This window comes from Phyllostomus hastatus, unplaced genomic scaffold (genome assembly GCF_019186645.2).
Source record: "Phyllostomus hastatus isolate PE091 unplaced genomic scaffold, TTU_PhHast_1.1 phas_contig_1048, whole genome shotgun sequence".
Classification (NCBI taxonomy): domain Eukaryota; kingdom Metazoa; phylum Chordata; class Mammalia; order Chiroptera; family Phyllostomidae; genus Phyllostomus; species Phyllostomus hastatus.
The window spans coordinates 881,929-900,016 of record NW_025333513.1 but is presented as its reverse complement, the minus strand read 5'-3'; the positions used below and the strand labels follow the sequence as shown (position 1 = coordinate 900,016).

Sequence of the window (18,088 nt, the reverse complement as noted above, 5' to 3'; positions counted from 1 at the left end):
CCATTCCAGCCCCTTTTTGGACTTGAGGACTCACTGCCACTTTCCCACAACTGCTACCGATCAATCGTTCCTTTCCTTTTAGGATCAGTTCAATGCCATCTCCCCCAGGAAGCCTCCCTTGATCACCCCTATGCCCCTGTGACCAGAACCCCTTTGAGCACTGATGCCTCTGTGCTGCGCCACTCACTCACTGCACAAACACTGGGGCCATATCAGTTTTCTAGTATCTTTATTACCCGTTCCCAGAGACACCCCTGGCTCCCCAGCTCAGGGATGCAGACATCTCCTGGCACCATGCCAGGTGCGGTGCAGAGTGGGTGGAGGAGAGCGCTGGACTGTGAGTGACCCTGGACAAGTCACTGCCATTCTGTTAGGTCCGCTCTAGAAATGCTGAGATCAGAGGCTGGTGTGGAGGGAGTGCCTTCCCTGGGGAGCTGTGAACACTGAACACAGCCCTGTCTCCCTTCATCCCGCAGTGGGCGGGGCGTGAACAGTCAGGCCTGAGGAGGAAGCATCCCCACCCAGGGTCCCTCGGGCCCCAGAGAGCTCACTACACTCCTGGGGGCACTGGGCCATCCCCTCCCTGACCTTGGACTCCAAATGCCAGCACACTGCCTCTCCCCTAGCTCAGGGTCTGGCCCGGACAGGGGCAGGCAGGAGGGAGGTCGGGGAAGGATGAGTTCAAGCCCTGGGCCTGACCCGAAGCCCTCAGATGGGGTGCACGAATTGGTAGACAAGGCGCTGGGAGATGTCCGGCTTCCGGATGATGCCCTTCTTGTAATACTGGCGGATGGAGCGGCTCAGCTTGTCGTAGTTCATGGCGGGGCGGTTCTTTCGGATGCCCCACAGCCGGGCCACCTGGGCGGAGTCCTCAATTTTGAAGATGCCTGGGGGAGCAGGAGGGCCCAGAGGCAACCAGCATGCAGGTAGGGAACAGCCAGAGGAAGAAAGACCGAGACTAAGTCAGTTTCTTTGAAAGCCAACCCAGCCAGTGTCCTGGGGGCAGGGCCAGGCCATGGGGGCCATAATGCCTACTCCCAAGGTCAGTGTGAGGGCCAAAGAAATGCATGCAAAGAGCGTGCCACAGGGCCCAGAGAGTGGTAAATAATAGTACAGAGGCTTGAACCTCCTGGGTGCAGGCTGAGCCTGAGTACCTCAGTGGGTTATTCGGGGCCCTGAGGGCCTAGCCCTTGCCACAGCTCCCGCTGTGGGGTGTGCGCACCTCACACAGAAGCCAAGCTGGCTCCAACAGTGCCCTCAGCTCACCTGGCACGGTTGTCCTCACCCCGCCCCACCGCCCTGCAGTTCCCAAGCCTGAAAGACTTCTTTGCCATTCTCAGGCGCTTCTGTGCACACAGCCCTTGCCGGCAGACTTAATTCAGGGGAGGTGGTGGAAAGAGTGGGTTTGGGGCTGGGCCAACCTCCGTTTGTATCTTGGCCCTGCTGTTTTCTACCTTTAGAAGCTGTCTGAGGCCCCTTTTTCCTGTAGATAAGTGGGGGTGAGTGGTTACAGGAAGTGCTTCGAGCAGAGTCTGAAGGAAGTGACCCTTGGGAAGAACCGCTGCATTGTTAACACCCCCAGTATTAACCCCTCCTGGCAAGGCCCGGGTCAGCACAGCCTCTTCAGGCAGCGTTCCCAGGCCACCTCGCTCTCCCGTCCTCCCATCCCTAGAGCTCCACCGGGGGCCCTCACCCCAGAGCACCAGAGGACCGGAGGGGCCGCTACTTCACTCTCAGTCTTACATGTACACAGAGAGTCATCACGCCTTGTGCAGGAACTTTTCTTCCACCCCTTCTAGCCCCTCTCATCCTCCATGCTCAGCCTCAGAATCACCTCCTCCATGAAGTACTCCTTGACCTGGGCACAGCTGCCCCCATGGTGCTTTCGAAGCCCTGACATGCTCTGCATACTGGCCCATTTTACTGCTAGTTCCCATACAAGACTGAGGGTCCCTTGAGGACTGGGTACAGCCGAATCCTCCCCGAGGCTCCAGGGCACTATAATTCTTTGTAAACGTCCCCCGAGCACGAGTGGCATAAAAGGAGGTGCTTGGTGAGGCCGGTCAGGTGAATGGATCTGAAGGCTGAGGTCCAGGCACCCCCAGCTACTACTGATGAGATGGGGCTCAGAACCTGGATTTCTTGGCTCTGAGCCTTTGCGAACACACACACACAAACACCCACACGCACACGCACACACACACCATGTAGCCCTGCACTGTCCAGTGAGGCAGCCACTGGCCGCAGGGAGCTCTCAAGCACTTGAAATGTGGCAAGTCCAAAATGAGGTATGTCGTAAGGGTAAAATGCACATCAGTAAAATATCTCACTAGAAATACTTAGTAAGTATTACTTAGTAAAATATCTCACTAGAAATTTTATATTTGTTATACGTTGAAATTATAAGAAGTTATGATAGTTAAATAAAATTATTAATAAAATTGATTTCACCTGTTGTAAATGTTTTTCCTGTGGTGCTTGAAAACCTAATGCCATGCATGTGGCTCGCACTACACTTCTCACTGGGTGACATCAGTCTCCCTGTGAAGCTATGTTTTTTTTTCTTTTTTAAAGACTTTATTTACTTTTTATTTTATTTATTTACTTTTTAGAGAGAGGAGATGGGAGGGAGACAGAGAGAGAGAGAGAGAAACATCATTATGTGCAAGAGAAACACCCCCCACCAGGGGACCTGGCCGGCAGCCCAGGCACCTGCCCTGACCAGGAATCGAACTGGCGACCTTTCTGTTCACAGGCCGGCACTCAGCCCACTGAGCCACACCAGCCAGGGTGAAGCTATGATGTTTTGAGGTCAAAGACTGTGTCCCATTCTCAGCAGAATGTCAAGCGCCTACTATGTCCCCGGCACTGTGTGGCCCTGGGGATCCTGAACAAGACAGAGCCTGGCCAGCAGACGGACGGACGGACAGACATGGGCACAAACAGCACACACCCTGAGTGGGTCCAGTGACAGCAGCATGTCTGTCATTCAGGGCAAAGGTGAGGGCCAGCTCCACCCCTCTGCCCAGCCCCAACCCCTCCCTGGGCCTAGTGCCCGTAGGAACCCAGGCAGCCTCCACTGCCCTCGGCGCCACCTCATTACTGGTCCTGCCCCAAGCCCCACAGTGAGCCCGCCAGGCGCTCAGCTCACCCTTTTCCTTGTTGAGCCACCGGATGAAGCGGCCGTAGCTGTGGGGCTTGAGCAGCAGCTCCTTGAGGAACTGCCACAGGTGGATGGGCTGCCCAGAGCAGGATGAGTCCACTTCGCTGTCCGTCCAGCTCTCCTCGCTGGTGGAGGCTGGGCAGCCAGGGAGGGTGGTGGTGAGTGGGGAACTGCAGCCACCCCTGCTTCCCTGGCAACCACCCCTCAACCTCAGCGCTCAGCGCTCAGAGCCCGGCCCCTCAGTGCCCTGCCCTGCTCACCGCAGAAGTGAATTGTCCCAGGGGAAGTCCTCTCTTTCATCCAGGCCGCTGCAGGACAAAGAAAGGAGGTTGGGGACCCAGAAGAGACCCCAAGGGGATGGAGGACATTTTGGTGGGACTGTGGGGCCATAGAGGCTCCCTATGGCCTGGGTTTCCCAATGGGTCCCTCCCTCTGCCAGTCTATAGCTGCTTCCTTGAAGGAAATTTGGGATTTCAGAACTGGTAGGGGCCTTAACATGCCCGGACTTCGCCCCCTGTTGCTCAGGGGGAGGAGCTGACGTGGAGCCTTGCTCGCCTACGAAACAGGGAAACAGGCCGGGACACTTCCTCACGGAACCTACAAGGGTCCTAGGAAGTCTGCACAGCTCCTTGTTCTGTGTCCCGCATAATAAACACCCACTGCCCTCCAGCTGCCAAGTTCGCCCAGCACTTCCAACCCTCCTGCTCTCCGCCCAGCCCCCTCCCTGTCTCCCCTGTCCAGACCCAGCAGTGGTGGGGGTGGCGGTGGGGTGAGGGTGAAGGCAACCGGTTTCCAGCCCCGTCGCCCCCCCGGAACTCAGCCTGGTACTGACCACTGGCCTGGAGCCACTGACAAGGAGCCTGGGGGACAGGGCACTGGTCTCTGACTGGGTCATAAGAGTAGGTCCTGCCCCTTGCTCTCCGGGACCCCTAAGGTCAGGGGCCTTGACTCACTGAGCAAGCACTTCCTCCAAAGCACACTGCTCAGTGCAGGGCGCCAGTGGGTGGAGGTGGGGTCCACATGCAGCCTTTCAAAAGAACGGGGTGGCTGACTGCACCTCGGCGGGGAACGGGATCCAGGGTCGCCGCCAAGTACAGAACACGGTACACTCTGACAGTCCCCATGTTTTTCAAAACAGGGTCAAAAAACCACACATATGTAGTTGCTTGTATATGCACAAACCTTCCCAAGAAACAGGTAACAGTGGTTGCCCCCAGGGAGGGGGATTGGAAAGCTGGGGGTCTGGAGTGAGAGGAAGAATTACTTTTTATGATATATTATTTTCACTAAGTTAAAAAAAAATGTACACATCTATTACCCCATTACTTCGCCAATGAAAAACAGCTGAAAAAAACAAACAAACAAATGACATTTTAGAGGGACAAAGAAGGACTTTGTAGCATCTACGGTCCCATCAGCTGTGACCTCCCATGTCCTCACAGTCTAACTTCTACCTCCGGACTTCCCACGTGCTCTATCCTGCGTCCTCTGGGCTTGGCCAGGGCTAGCGGTCACCCAGGCTCCTGGGAGGCAGCTGCACTAGGGTCTGGGTCCATAGCAGAGGACGGCGGAGAGTAACTTCCCAGCAGACACCTTGGCCTGAGCTCCCCTCCGTGTCCCTGCTCCCACCCATGCCGTGTCCCACCTGATTTCCAGATGTCCAGGTGGGCGTGCAGCACGTCCCCGCCCAGAGGTGAGCGCTGGCGAAACTGCTCCTCTGACATGGCGCACAGCTCCTTGCCCCCCAGCTCCTGGAAGGCCTTGCCCACGGGGGGCAGCCGGTACTGGTGCTCCGTCCACAGGAGCCACTTCTGCACGTTGCCAGGACTCCAGTCCATGGGGTCTGGGTGAGAGACACTCCCTCAGCCCCGGGGCTGCGTGGGGCCTTGTCCAGAATGTGGCCGCTGCGCTCCCACGGCATGCTGTGGGGCTGGGGACTGGTGGCCCAAGACCCTGAACTCCCCAGTGGGGCCGGGCCCTGTGGAGGGGTTCCCCAAGAAGAGACTGGGGTGAGAGGGAGGAGCAGGGCCCTGTAAACAAACTTGGCTCAGGGCAGGAGAGCCTGGGTCCTCCGTCCCCCGCACCTCATCCAGACCTTGGGTTGACACTTCCAGCGCCTCCAAAGGACACGCTGGGGAGCTATAGCCCTGGAGGGAACAGTGACATTAGACCAGAAACTCATGAACTTCTCCTCCAGCTGCCTCTTGCCTTCCCAAAGCCCCTCAAAAAAACACAGAAAAATCCAACCAAGAATTAACCCTATAACCCAAACCTCTATTCCCCCTACTGTATTTTACAGATGGGGAAACTGAAGCAATGAGAGTTCCATCTCTTGTCCAGCTCCTAACTAGGAGCTGGTGAATAGTAGCTGCTCACTGCACATGCGCTGAATGAACAGATAAATGAATGGCAGGTCTCAGGGTGGTCAGGGGCGACCGAGGGCCTCGGGTGGGGGAGGGGAGTCACTGGCTACGTCCTAGATGTCCCCCTGGGGCGCTGCTCTGGGGTGAGCCTGGCACAGCTCATGGGTGGAGACAAGGATGGGGACACAGTCACAATGGGGTTCCAAATGAACACTGGTCTAAGCTGGTTCCCCAGCAGTGTGACCTGAAGATTAGGCTGCCCCACTTAATAAACCCATTTTCCTCTCTAGGGTCAAATCTATTTGTTTCTGTCCCCATTGTCCAGAGGACAGGCCCCTCCCTCCCCAACCCGGTGTGGGAGTAAAGGTACCGTGGGAGACCTCCCTGGGATCAGGGGGGCTGGCCTGGGCATCGGGCAACTGGAGAGCTGGGGCACTGGCAGGAGCTACCTTAAGGCAGCACCAGCGGGGGTCGGGGGCGTGGCCAAGGTGTCTGCTAGGAGGGGCTGGGCCTGAGGGAGGCCCGAAGACCTGTGTGAAAGCAGCAGAGTGAGATGCTCACTTGTCAGGGCTCAGGGACCGAGGAGACGGGTCAGGCCTGCCCAGAGCTGCAGAGACGGTGGAGCGGCGGGGCCGGAGACCCAGGGGCCCTCAGCCCACAGCATCAGCTCCATAACCACAGGCCCTGGCACACACCCTCATGCCCAGCCTCCTGACGTCCCTTCACTTTACGTATGATCTGTTTCCCTTACGCTAATGTCGCCTTCATAAATAAGGAAGCTTCTGCATTGTGTTCACCACCCAGCTTCCCAGTGCCAGAACAGGGCCTGGCACATGAAGTTACTGTTTATTGAGTACAAGGTGCCATCCCAGGAGCTAGGAATGTAACCATGAACAAAACGAATGAAAATGGTGTCCTCTGCATGTGTATATTCCAGCGGGGAAGACAGAAAATGAACAAGATAAATAAATAAAATATGCAGCAAGGAGGGAGGTACAGCTGGGGGGAGGGCAGAGGAGTCTGAGAGGAGGTGGTGGCCCCAAGGTGTCAAGCTCAAATTCACTTCATCCAGCAGGGACTCGGAGGGTGCAGGTGGGGCGGACGGAGGGTCAGAGCTTCCCAGCCTCGGCTCCCAGCTATGTGCCCATGTGTGGAGAAGCACCAGTGTTCCTGGGGCTGCCTGAGGCTGGGCAGGGCTGGCCAGAGCGCAGCAGGCCGTGTCCCCACTCCCCCAGCGGCCTCAGCCCGGCCTGTCCCCGCCTTGGGAGGTGCATGTGCGGAGGGACTCACCTGCGGTGATGTTGAGCAACTTGCAGGCCGTCTCAATGTCCTTGAGCACCTCACCCACCACCATGGACTGCACCTGCTCCAGCGAGTGCTCCTCCAGGGCCAGCCCGCCTGGAACCAAGTCCAGGCTGCCCCCTGGGGCTTGGCTGTCAATGACCGGGCACTGCTCGGGCTCCTCAGGCGGCTTGTCCTGTGTGCTGACTCCGGGGCCCTTGGCGGCCCAGTGGCTGTCCTCGGGGTACAGCATGTCCAAGTAGGAGAGGTAGAAGGCAGACAGACCCTGTTCGGGTGTGGTGGGTGGGCTAGGGCTCCAGTCCTGTCTCTCGGGCCTGACCACGGCAGCCGCCACCTTCTCTGGGCCTGTCCGAAACACAGCGCTGGGCGATAGCAGGAGGCGGCTGGGGGGCAGGCTGCTCAGGCTGGGGCTGGCGCTGCCCATGCTGCTGCTGCTCAGGCCGGCGGCCGCGTCTACAGAAACAAGAGAGGAAGGAGTCAGGTCTGGCTGCTTCCCCATCCCCATGGGGGCCACTAAGCTGGTTACAGGGATGAGGGGCCCAATGGGCAGTGGCCAGGCCTGGGAGAGAGCTGGGGATTCGGGTCACTGGGCAGCTGGGACAGGGCTGGGGAAGACGTGGGGTGGGAGGTGGGGTCGGATTGTAAAGGGACATCTCATCCCCAGAGAAGCCGGGCTGGCTGGCAGCAGCAAATCTCTGCATGTGTCGTGTGCTTAACACAGCTTCCCAAAGTTCTCATCCTCCATCGGTCCTCACAGTGGAAGACACGATCAGTCCCATTCTGCAGATGAGCAAACTGGGGCCTAGAAAAGGAGCCTTTCGTGTCTGGTCCTCTGTTCCTTAGCAAGCCCATACTCAGACCCCAGTCCACTGTCCTGCGGAGGAAGTTCCTTCTGAGAGTTATCCTAAATCTTTCCTCCTGTAGCAAAGTTTTCATTTATTCTGCCCCTGAAGGAAGTGGGGAAGGGATAGAGTCACCATGACCTTGATCAACCAGGTGAAAGAAAGAGAAGCAAGTGAGGGGCGTGGTGGGGGTAAAGCACCTTACCAGTCGGGCAGGGGCCCCCACCCGCTCCCACAGGGCCATTTGGGGGCGCACGTGAATGAATTCCCAGCATGAGGCCGATGAAGTGGTCAGTAAGCAACAAAGCACAGGTGGGTTGGCTTGGCTCCCTCCCACTCAGGGCTGCTACCCATCCTACCTCGACTTCCCCTGAGAGGTGCTCCCCTGGGGCCCTCTCCACTCCCAGGCCCTGGAGGTGGTGCTCACGTGCTGACCCACAGGCCCCTTCTCCCAGGGCAGCAGGGATTGGTGAGAAGGCCCAGGAGCCAGAACAACTGAGGCCCTCAGTGACCCCAACACCCACTCCTCTCTGAGGCCCCAGGGCCCCCAGGGATGACAGCTAGAGGCTTCCCTCCCCATTGGTCATCCAGGCTGTGCTGCGCCTGGGGCCTTTTCTCTGCACCCGCCCCTACTGGAGTATGTTCTTTGGGTGAGCAGGGCACCAGAGAGAGGGGCACACACCAAGCAGCGGGATTTCTGGGATATTTCCATGCTGTGCGGGCCCGAGACTCAAGAGGAGTCAGAGCAGAGGAGGAAGATCACCAACAAATACATGTCCCCAGTAACACAGGGAGCCATTTGGAAGGGAGGCGAGGAGCACGGAAACACGTCCAGGGCAAGCTAGTGCGTCCTTCCTCAGGGGTATCTGTGCTGAAAGCAGAGGTTCTCGGGGTGTGGTGCTGGACCGGCGGCATCGGCTCGGCTAGAAACTGGTTAGGAATGTGACTTCTCAGGCCCGCCTCAGAGCCCTGAACCAAGTGGGGTAGGGGGAGAGGCTGGGGGGAGGCCCAGCAGTGCCGGTGGTCCGCAGGCACTGGGGGTGGTCCTGACCTGTGCTCGCGGTGGAGACTCAGACTGAGGGCGCTAAAGGCCGTAGTCACAGGACCGTGGATCCCTAGTGGTGGAGTTCATCGTGCCCCCTGGGACAGTGAGCAGCTGCCGGGGCCAGCTCCAGGCTCCCCGAGGCGCTGCCCTGCCCTGCCTGTGTGACAGCAGAGGAACCCAACTTGGAAAATGCCTCTGGCTTCTCCTGGGCTGCAGCTAGCCTGTCCCACAACTTTGTTCAGCTCAGGAAAGGATGCCCCTTTTCTCTGGAGAGCAGAGCCTGCTGCACCGCGCGCACGCGGGGACAGAGCCCCCTCCAGCCTGTCTTGCGCGCTGCCCTGCCCGCCTTCCCAGCCGCTTGGGGCAGCCTTGCAGTTCCCCACGGGCGGAGTGAGCGCCGGCAGGAGAGAAGGGTGTTCCCTTTGACTTCGACTCTCTCTTTCAAGGGCTCCTCTAGGTGACAAGGAAGGAAAGGTCAGGGTGGGGTGGGACGGGGTGGGCAGGGACAAGGGGGTGGGGGGGCGGGGGACAGAGGGCAGGCCTGGAACCATTTCAAGCCCTTCTGTGCAAACACTGATGTGTGCCGTGGGCCCACGTTATTTACCCAGGCAGCGCCAACTGCCCGCTCTGCCCCCAGGTCCCCACCCCGCCTACATCCGCACCCTGCCCCTCAGTGACCCCACCCCTGGAGAGCCCCTCTCTGCTCCCACCCTTCCCACATCACCCCCTGACTGCCACCCACCCCATCCACACCCCCAGAACTCTCACGTCTGCCACGTTAGGACAGTTACTGCCAACACCCTGGGCCTCATGCCAGGGAGACGGAAGCTGTCCCAAGAAGCAGGAGCACTTGCCTCCCTCGGGGCCCTCATGTTTGCTCGGCCCGGCCACAGGTGGGATGGAAGGGAGCTGCTGTGTTTCGGGGCCCAGCGGCCTGAGGGGTCAGTGAGGATGAATGGGCAGGGCAGGCGGCGGTGTTTGCTAGGCGGAGACGTGATGACACGTCCCTGACACGTTGGTCAAGTGAGCTGCGTGGCTCTCTCAGCCTTCCCCTCCCAGGGAGAGGCAGCATGGGCCTTCTTCTTGGCCCCATTTCTCAGATGGGGAAGGTGAGGTGCAGGGAAGGCCTTGGATCCAGGTCTTTCGGCTCCTGGCCCAGGGTTCCTTCACCAGCAGAGAGTTCCCGCCTTCTCCTGCATACCCTTCACTCCAGCTCCCCATCACCTCGCTCTTAAATGCCCAGGAACCTGCTTTCAATCAAGGCTTTGTCCCAGCTCCAACACCTTCCTGGAGAAACTAGTAAGAAACTTTGAAAGCGAGAGACACACAAGGCACAGGTGTGTCTCTTCGTGACTAACTGTGCAGCCTGAAGAAGACCTGGTCATTCGCAGGTGAGGGGTGGTGGGGACTGTCTGACCCCAGCACCCAGGTCTGGGGGCACCTTGGTTTACTGGTCAGGGGGCCAGGAGCTGGCGTGCCCAGCCCACAGTTCTGTCTTGTCCTCCAGGCTCTGGGGCCAGACTCACTGGGAAGAGAGAACCGCAGTGAGCGCCTCCGACACCCCCAGCGCTCCAGCACGTTCCCTCTTTTGCTGCTCGTAGCCTGGGTGATGCAGACGCGAGAGCCCCATTTTATGGACGTGGGCAGTGAGGCTCCGAGGGGTCTGCAGCTTGCCCGAGGCCCCCAGCTGGCCGTGTGTGGGTTCTGCTAATTGCACCACCTTCCCTCTGAGGCCTCTGCTCCAGCCAGTTCCATCTTCCCAGGCTCCTGCCCACCTCCTCACCCAGCCACTTGATCCTCCAAAGCCCCTGCCCACCTCCTGAGTCCTCATTCCACCCCCTGTCGAGCTCATGTCTCTCCGTCACCCTCTCATCAGGCACCCTTGTGCTCAAAACCCCTCATGGCTTCCCACTGCCTGTCCCACCAGATCCCAACGGCTGGCTGGCACCTCCGAGCCCATCTCTGACCCAGCCCAGATAATCAAAGCTAAAAAGACCCATGTATTACATGACTGTGTTACAGAAGGGAACAGCAAAGCCCAGATGGGGAGGGATTCATTTGCTGGTTAGTGGCAGGGTCTGGATCAGGACCAAGGGTCCGAGGACATAGCCACCTTCTAACGAGAACAACATTTCTCCCTGTCCCCTGTGCTGTAGGCAAGATGTGGCTATTTTCTCTTGTGTTGCTGTCCCCCTGCCTGAGATGCCACTTCCTTCTCCTCACAGTTCAGCCCAAAGCCCTCCTCCCCCAGCAAGCCCTCTGCAACATCTCCCTCGTCTGATTTCCCAGCTCTCCCCATCTGTGCCATGCAATTCAGCCCTAATTACATTCACTGTTCACCCATGAGGATGCCTGCACACTGAGAAAAGTGGTGCTCAGAGAGGCAGGGCCTTGCCCATAGGCGCACAGCAGGGCTGGGCCCAGACTAAGGCCTGCTGACTCTCAGGCCACTGCTCCACAGGCCCAGGGTCCTGGGACACGCCTGGTGTTTGTCAGGCCCAGGTCCCTCGATCGGCAGACCCCACCCTTCCGACAGCTTCTGCTGGCTGGGCCCGAGGGGCTGCCGGTCTCCTGAGTGATGCCTCCAGCTCCCCAACCTTGAGCTGATCTTTTCTGGATTAAGCCACACGTCTGGATTAAGGCTCAGGGTGTCCTGGCTCCTTCTGTCCCAGAGGCTTTGGCTCTGGCTCCAGACAAAGGAACTTTGGTAACAGCTGGTAGAAGTCAAGGCTCAGAGACAAGGCCAGACCCTGGGGCAGTGGCCAGGGGGATTAGCCCCTTCTGGCCTCTTCTCTCAGCACCTCCTACTCCCCAGGAAGACAGAGCAAGGAGGGAAGGCAGAGGGACCCAGAGTCACAGATTTATAGCAGCTGTTCCCTGCCACTGCCTGGGCCTCTCTCACCCCTGGGGACAGCAATGTGTCCCTGCAACTCCCCTGCCTCCAGGGTGCTCACTCCCACTCCCACCTGGTGTCCGAAAAAGATCCCCGATAGCTCCCAAAACTACAGCCTCAGAGCCCTGGGCCGGCATGGGGTTGGAGCCGATCTCCCACATTCTGCTCAGCCCAGGCTCCCAGATCTTTACCCCAGGGGACTGTAGGTGGGGTTAATGTGCCCAAGGCCCCACTTCAACCCTGAGACCCAACCTCAGTCTGCCCAGAGCCCAGGCCCCTGGCTGCAGACCCCAGCGAGAAGAGCCCTGAGGGACTTGGGTGTGGCAGAGGGTCACGGAGCCACCACTCAGCCCTGCACCCACCTCACGTCAGCTGGAGCAGACCTCTCAGGCCTTCCCACGGGGGCCCCTCCCTCTCTGCACCCAAAACGCCCCCTCTAATGGTCAGAGTCCAGGGGCCTGGCTGGGAGCCATGCGGAGTGAGCAGGGGCCACAGGGGCCCGGCCCCCAGCCTGCTGGTCAGCACCCTGGAGAGAAGCCGAGCCTGGCCGGGTCATGGAAGCCTGGGGCCAGTGCCGGTGACCAATGGAACCTCCCTGCCTGGGCCCAGACTGCCTGTCCTGCAGGCACTCCCTGCCCACCTGCTGCCCTTCCCTGCCCCTTCACTTCTCCTGGGACAGCGCTGGCCCTTCCACGGAACCCCAGCTCCCTCGCCCTTTGAAACTGCTCCTCAAACTAGCTTGACTCAAGAAAACTGCCCAGCCTCCTCCTTACTGACCACCCTTCCTGACCCAGAGTGCTAGCCTTTCTCCAGTGTGCTTACCACCCTCTCACCCAGGAAGGGGCCCCTGAGGCCCCCTGACCCACCCCCGGCAGCTCTGGCCTCTCTCCAGTACCAGCTGTGGCTGTCCCGAAACACCTGAGCCACTGGGGGCCCCGTGGGCAAGAGACGGGAGGTGGGGTCCTGAGAGGGTTTGCCTGCCTTGGGCTCAGCTTGAGATTCAAGGAGGTAGGTTTCTTCTTGGCCCGGTGGCTATCCCCACCTCCTCAGATTCCAGAATCAGCCAGGCCACTGGCCCAACTTACTCAGGAGCCCTGTTCTCTGGAAGGGTCAACTTGAGGAGCCAGCCGGGGGTCCAAAGCTGGGGTGTGTGGGTGACTTGGGGGATGGGGTGAGGCCATGGAGGACCCACAGGGTAGGTAGGGAGTTGGGGGGCAGGGCTACGTAGCAGGAGGATGGGGCACAGGAAACAAAAGGGTCAGGGAAACATCAAGGATATCTGGTCTTGACCGCCATTTCCACACTTCCCGGGGGTAGCCAGGAGCCCTCAGGCACTGCGACCAGCTCTGCATCCCGTTCACTCCTGCTGCCCCATTGGCATCACTTCCAGCCCCCCTGGGTCAAGGTGAGGGCCAGCTAAATAAACCTTCATCGGGTTCTGCCAGCTCCCCCCAGCATTGTTCCCACCGGACGGACAAGGGGCCGGGGCTGCTGTGGGCTGCCTGGCCGTGAGGACTGAGCAGGGACTGGAACTCACGGCTGAGCTGCACCCTGTTTGGGTGGCTGTGTCTCCTCCCTGCACCCGGCCTCTGGAGTTGGCATCCAGAGCCTGTGGAAGGCTTGGCTTACCCTTCTGAGCAAGGACGGCCACCCCGCCAGCTGTGCCTCCCCTCCAATGTGGCCCATCAGGCCCCGTCCCCAGCCCAGATGAGCCCTGGCCGGGGCCCAGTGAGGCGCAGGTCCGGCCAGAACCCCAGGGCCCTGTCACGGCAAGTACAAAGCCTGCCCGACTTCCAGTTTCCAGAAACTGCAGATCACTTTTTCATTCAGCTCTGGCTGAGCATACACTGTGTGAATGTATTTCGTGTTTCAGCGCTTGGTCAAGTTCCTTTGCCTCACCTGGACTGTGGCCCCCGGCCATCTGCCTATCCCACCTTTGATCGCCGCACGGTGGCTGGCGGGGCGGCCCTGCTCTCTCCAGTGCAGTCTCCACAAACACCCTTCTGCGGCCCCTTCTCTTCCCTCCTCCTCCAGCACCTCATCTGTGCTTCTGACACCTGTTGCCCGACAGGGCTTTGAAGTTTCATGGGCATCTGCTTCCCCAAGCTCCTGCCGTGCCGGCAGCCAGGCCCTGCTGCGTGAGAACTCGGGGCTTCACCTGCTTCTGTGTGTGGGCCCTTAATGGATCCTCTGGGCCCCAGGCCGTGAAATGGGGACTCGTAAAGACAGTGTGCCTCTGGGGTTTGGCAGGACAAGGTGAACGGTGATGTGAGCAGACATGTCAGCCTCCCAGGAGACTTCCCTCGCCTCTGTTCTCAAGGTCTCCGCAGCCTCCCCCAGGCCAGCGGGGCGCTGGACAGGGAGGGCGCTCTGCGAACTGCAGGTGAGTGTGTGCCACTCTGGCTGGGCTGCGGGAACGCACCCTGAGCCCCAGTCCGAGGGCCTGGGAGCGCAGCTTGGGGTTTAGAAAGGGGGTTTTAGCACAAAGCGAAGGTGCACCAACATTGAGAAAATGATAAAAAGTCCAGAAGAACTGTCTTGAGAGACTAAGAACAGAAATTGCTTCCAGAAAAGGTTTACATAGGTGGGAGTGGATTATCAAGGGTTTGTTGGGACCCTGGGCAGCTACCCTCAGACCTCTATCCTCTGTCTGGGGGCTGGAGGGAGAAGGAAGGGCTCCTCCGTTCTGGGGTGCCCCTTCTGTGGTCCTGGGTGGTCTCTGGTCCTTCTGCCACCAGCAGGGTCACACTAGGCTCCAGATGGGAGGAGCGGTTGGAGGGAAAAGGACACTCATTCTCCCCTCGCCCCGAGGCCCCACTCCACCACTGAGAGGGGAGAGGAGAATCTGGCAGGGGCACCTCCCAGGCGGGGAACATGCAAACCAGGCAGGGGAAGGAGCCAGGCATTAAATGTCAGGAAGAGCCCAGGGCAACTCAGCTTGTGCAAAGTTTGCTTTGGGAAGAGTTGTTCCACCTGACAGACCACTTGCTTGGCCGGGGGTGCAGGGTGGGGCATGGGATGGGATGGGGTGGGAGGAGGCCCCAGACCAGGTTTGAGCCCTGACTCCTTAGTTCTGGGACTCGGGCAAGCGGCTCAGCTTCCTTTGAGACTCAGTTGTCCGGTCTGTTAAATGCGCATCAAGACCATAGCTTAAATGGTTGTAAAGACTGAGAGAAAAGGAGTGTGAAGATTCCTTGAGAATTTGATGGTCTGAGTGGCACGAAGATGGCACCCGGGAGCAGGTGAGAGGTGGGGCTGGAGAAGGAGGAAAGGAAAGGGAATGGAGTGCAGAACAAGGAAAACAAAGGGAAAACCAGATGGTAACGTGGGTGGAGGGGCAGGGCGTAAGGGTGGAGTTGGAGGGGGAGTTGGGGATGGCAGTGAGGAAAGCCTGAGCCTTGCCCTGAGGTCATCTTGCTCTCTGGCCCAGTCCCGGGCAGCTGTGGGCTTCAGGGAGGAACCAGAGCCAGAGCCAGAGCCTCCAGCCTCCCCTGACCTCAGCCTGGGAGACAAGCTGGGGGAGGCACACAAGTCTTGCAAAGCCGGCAGATCCAGCCAGCCTCCACCAACTCCTACACAGATTTCAAAACCCAGCTCCAGGTTGCTGCCTCCATGAAGCCTCCTTTAACAGACGAAGCCATCTGCCTAACTTTCTCACCGAAAGGCAAGTTCAGGGAGGAAAAGTGGCTTGTTCAGAGTCACACACCATGGGCCTTGACTCCTTGCCCTCCACCCAGAGGGTCTGTGTCCCGGGTCAGCCTGAACTGGCCTCCCAGGTCACACTCAAGCTGCACCAAGTCATTTAGCAAGGAACTGCGCTCTAATTGTTTCACAGCTATTTATTTTATATCTGCAATGACCTCAGTGGTAAAAAGTGGGTTCTCCTAGATTCTTCTACTTGCTGCCTGGGTCACAATTTCTGAGCATTGATTGAGCACCTACTGCATGCCGCCTATTCCCTCAGGCTTGGTTGACAGAACAGCTCTATCTACTTCAGAGGGTCCTTGTGAAAACCAGCAGCATCATGACTGCTGAAGTGTGTTCTAATTGGGAACACAATAAGCATGTCAGCTGTGGGTCCCCATCTGCCTGGAGCAAAGGAATCACTTGTCCAATTACTTTCAAGCTCTCAAAAGGGAGGGTGGTCCCCTATCCAGTGAGACACCACCTCCTCCACACCCCAACCTTCCTGGGAGCCCTGAGGATGTACCCTCTCCCCAAATTTTTATGTATTCAGTGTGGCGAGACTCCACATTGGGAGTCCCTGGCTCTGGTCCCGCCCCCAGGTGGTCAGGGGACAGGGAGACTGTCCCTGCTGGGCTTGGCCATCATCTGGGCCCACCTGTCTGGTGGGGCATCTCCTGCCCATCCCCACCTGCTGCCTCAGAGCTGGGCAGCTCAGCGCCTGTTTGCTTTGTTACTCAGCTGAGCAGCTGGTGCTGGGGAGATGCTGCTTTATTGGGGTGCTGTGAAGCTGTTTATTGGGGAGGTGGGGGCAGGAAATGAGGTCAAGTGCCAGCCCTGGACAAGGAGGAAGAGAAAGACCATGACCTCCATAGAGGGGACAGGCCCTTGAGGCTTATGGCCTGGGTGTGGACTGCTGGGTGGGCCCAGCTGGCAGTGTGAGCTGAGGGAATCCAGGGCTAGTTTGGTGGGCCCGCCCACTCCCTAACAGGCACAGGTGGACACACGGACACACACATGTGCACACAGACACACAAATATACATACACACATGCATGCATGCGCAGTCACACATATATGCATGCACATGCATGCACCTTGTCAGGCCTCAGCGGAGCCCCCGCCATCCAGACCCCTCAGCTTTCCACCCTGCCATCCCCATCATCTACTCCCCTCTCCCCAGAGGGCAGCCAGCAAATCTTAGAAATGAGCCCCTTCAAGGACTCTTGCTTCTTCCTGATGTGCCCGGACTGGGGCCCACAGGCCCTCTGCTCCCTTGGGAACCCACGCAGCCAGCTGTTTGCTCCCCAGCTCCCCAGCCACCTGGTTCCTGGGCCCACCACCGCCCTGATGGGCCCCTGGGCTCTAGACCTATCCCCACAGCTCCAGCCTGGACCCTGTCCCCAAGCCTCCCTCCAGCCTCAGCAAGCCCCTGCCCACTTGTGGCCTGGCCCCGGAGAGACCCTGCTCTTGGCCAAGCAGCCTCGGCCAGCGGCAGCAGAAAGGCTGCTGTGTTTTGCTACCCGAGTTGAAAGGCCAGATCTCAGGGCCACGTCTCTGCCTGTACAGAGCCGTCACCCTTAGGTGGGCAGGTGGGCTCCATGGCAAGCCCAGATGGGAACATCACAGACACAGGGTGCCCGGGCCAAGGGACTCACCCAGGCTCTGGGGTCGGCACAGAGAGGGAGACTGGGCAGCATGCGGAGACACGGGGGCTTCTGAGGGTGCAGGACCAAGATTGCAAGGTCACTGGTGCCTGGAAGATCTGTTCTGAGCTTGCAAAGTGTACCTCCAAGTCCTCCCAGTCACCTACCTCCCCACAGCTGGCAGGGTACTCAGTACCTCCCCACTGGGCTTACCTGTTAGCTGCCTAGTGCCCAAGTTGTTGCCTGCTGCAGAGGCAACCTTGGGGGCCAGGAGGTGGCAGGGACAGCTTGGGCCACTGCTGGGTCTCAGCCAGGCATCTGGGGGGCCAGTGGGACCATGGACCAGCAAGGCTGGGGACAGAGGCGACACTCGGGTGGTCTCTGAGGTTGCAGGGCTGCCAACCCTGTAGGGAGCCCCCAGACCCCAGCCCAGGGCCACCTGCTGTCACCGTGGCAAGACCCAGCCAGAGGGGCTTACAGTGGGGCCACAGTGGGCTCTGGGCACTGGGTCTGGGTCTTCGGGGCAGTGTGGACGCAGGTGGAGTACAGGAATGTGCTGGGAGGAAGTCAGGCAGGGATGAAGAGTTGGCTGGGCCTGATTTCCCATTATAAGTAATCCTTCCTTATTTACCTGAACAAATACGCTCCCTGCTTACCTCAGACCACAGGCGGGCTCTTGGTTAACCCTTGAGGGCCTTTCACTCCTCACTGGGGAACCTATACCCTGGCAGCCAGGGAACTCAGTCACTCATTCATTCCTTCACTCTCTCACTTCCTTTCGTTATTTGGTGCATGGCTACTGAGCTTATGTTATGTGTGAGGCACAAGGTATGTATCAAGAAGGAACTGGGTTGGGCACTAAAAGGAATCAGTCAAGGGTAGGGGACAGACAAGCAAGCAGCAGTGGAAATTCAGAGCCCCAGTGGAAGGCTGTGGGAGCCCTGAGGCAAGAGAAATCAGGTTGGGCTTCCTGGAGGAAGTGCTATTTGGCTCCCCAGTCCAGGGTTGGAGGGAATTTCAGAGAACCCTGAGTAAAGAGATCTGAGGCTCATGGGCCCACCTACCCTGTGTGGGAACTCTGGTCCTTGTGCCCCATGGTCACATGCCCGGCACCCAGGGTGCTCAGGAAGGACTGACTGGTAGCTCGTTT

The 18,088-nt window shown here is 59.0% G+C and overlaps 1 protein-coding gene across 3 annotated transcripts; it reads right to left on the bottom strand.

Annotated features, from left to right (window-relative positions):
• Nucleotides 1-212: 212 nt before the first annotated feature.
• On the bottom strand, nt 213-17,513 carry SPDEF (SAM pointed domain containing ETS transcription factor). 3 transcript variants are annotated; one of them, XM_045834401.1, is made up of 6 exons: nt 17,152-17,513; nt 6,817-7,281; nt 4,809-5,006; nt 3,424-3,471; nt 3,152-3,298; nt 213-887 (listed from the first exon to the last, which is right to left on the bottom strand). In XM_045834401.1, exons 2-6 carry the CDS (start codon nt 7,250-7,252, stop codon nt 709-711), a joined length of 1,008 nt encoding a protein of 335 aa, XP_045690357.1. In that variant the 5' UTR covers nt 7,253-7,281; nt 17,152-17,513; the 3' UTR covers nt 213-708. The 3 variants fall into 3 exon arrangements, with proteins under 3 accessions (XP_045690357.1, XP_045690366.1, XP_045690374.1); XM_045834410.1 differs by lacking the exon at nt 3,152-3,298; XM_045834418.1 differs by lacking the exon at nt 4,809-5,006.
• Nucleotides 17,514-18,088: the final 575 nt, after the last annotated feature.

Coding starts and splice junctions, on each gene's coding strand:
- SPDEF (XM_045834401.1), bottom strand. CDS start 7,252: ATGGGCAGCGCCAGCCCCAGCCTGAGCAGCCTGCCCCCCAGCCGCCTC. Junction 5,007..6,816: donor GTTGCTCAACATCACCGCAG/GTGAGTCCCTCC, acceptor TCTCTCACCCAG/ACCCCATGGACTGGAGTCCT. Junction 888..3,151: donor GTGGCTCAACAAGGAAAAGG/GTGAGCTGAGCG, acceptor CTGCTCCCCCAG/GCATCTTCAAAATTGAGGAC.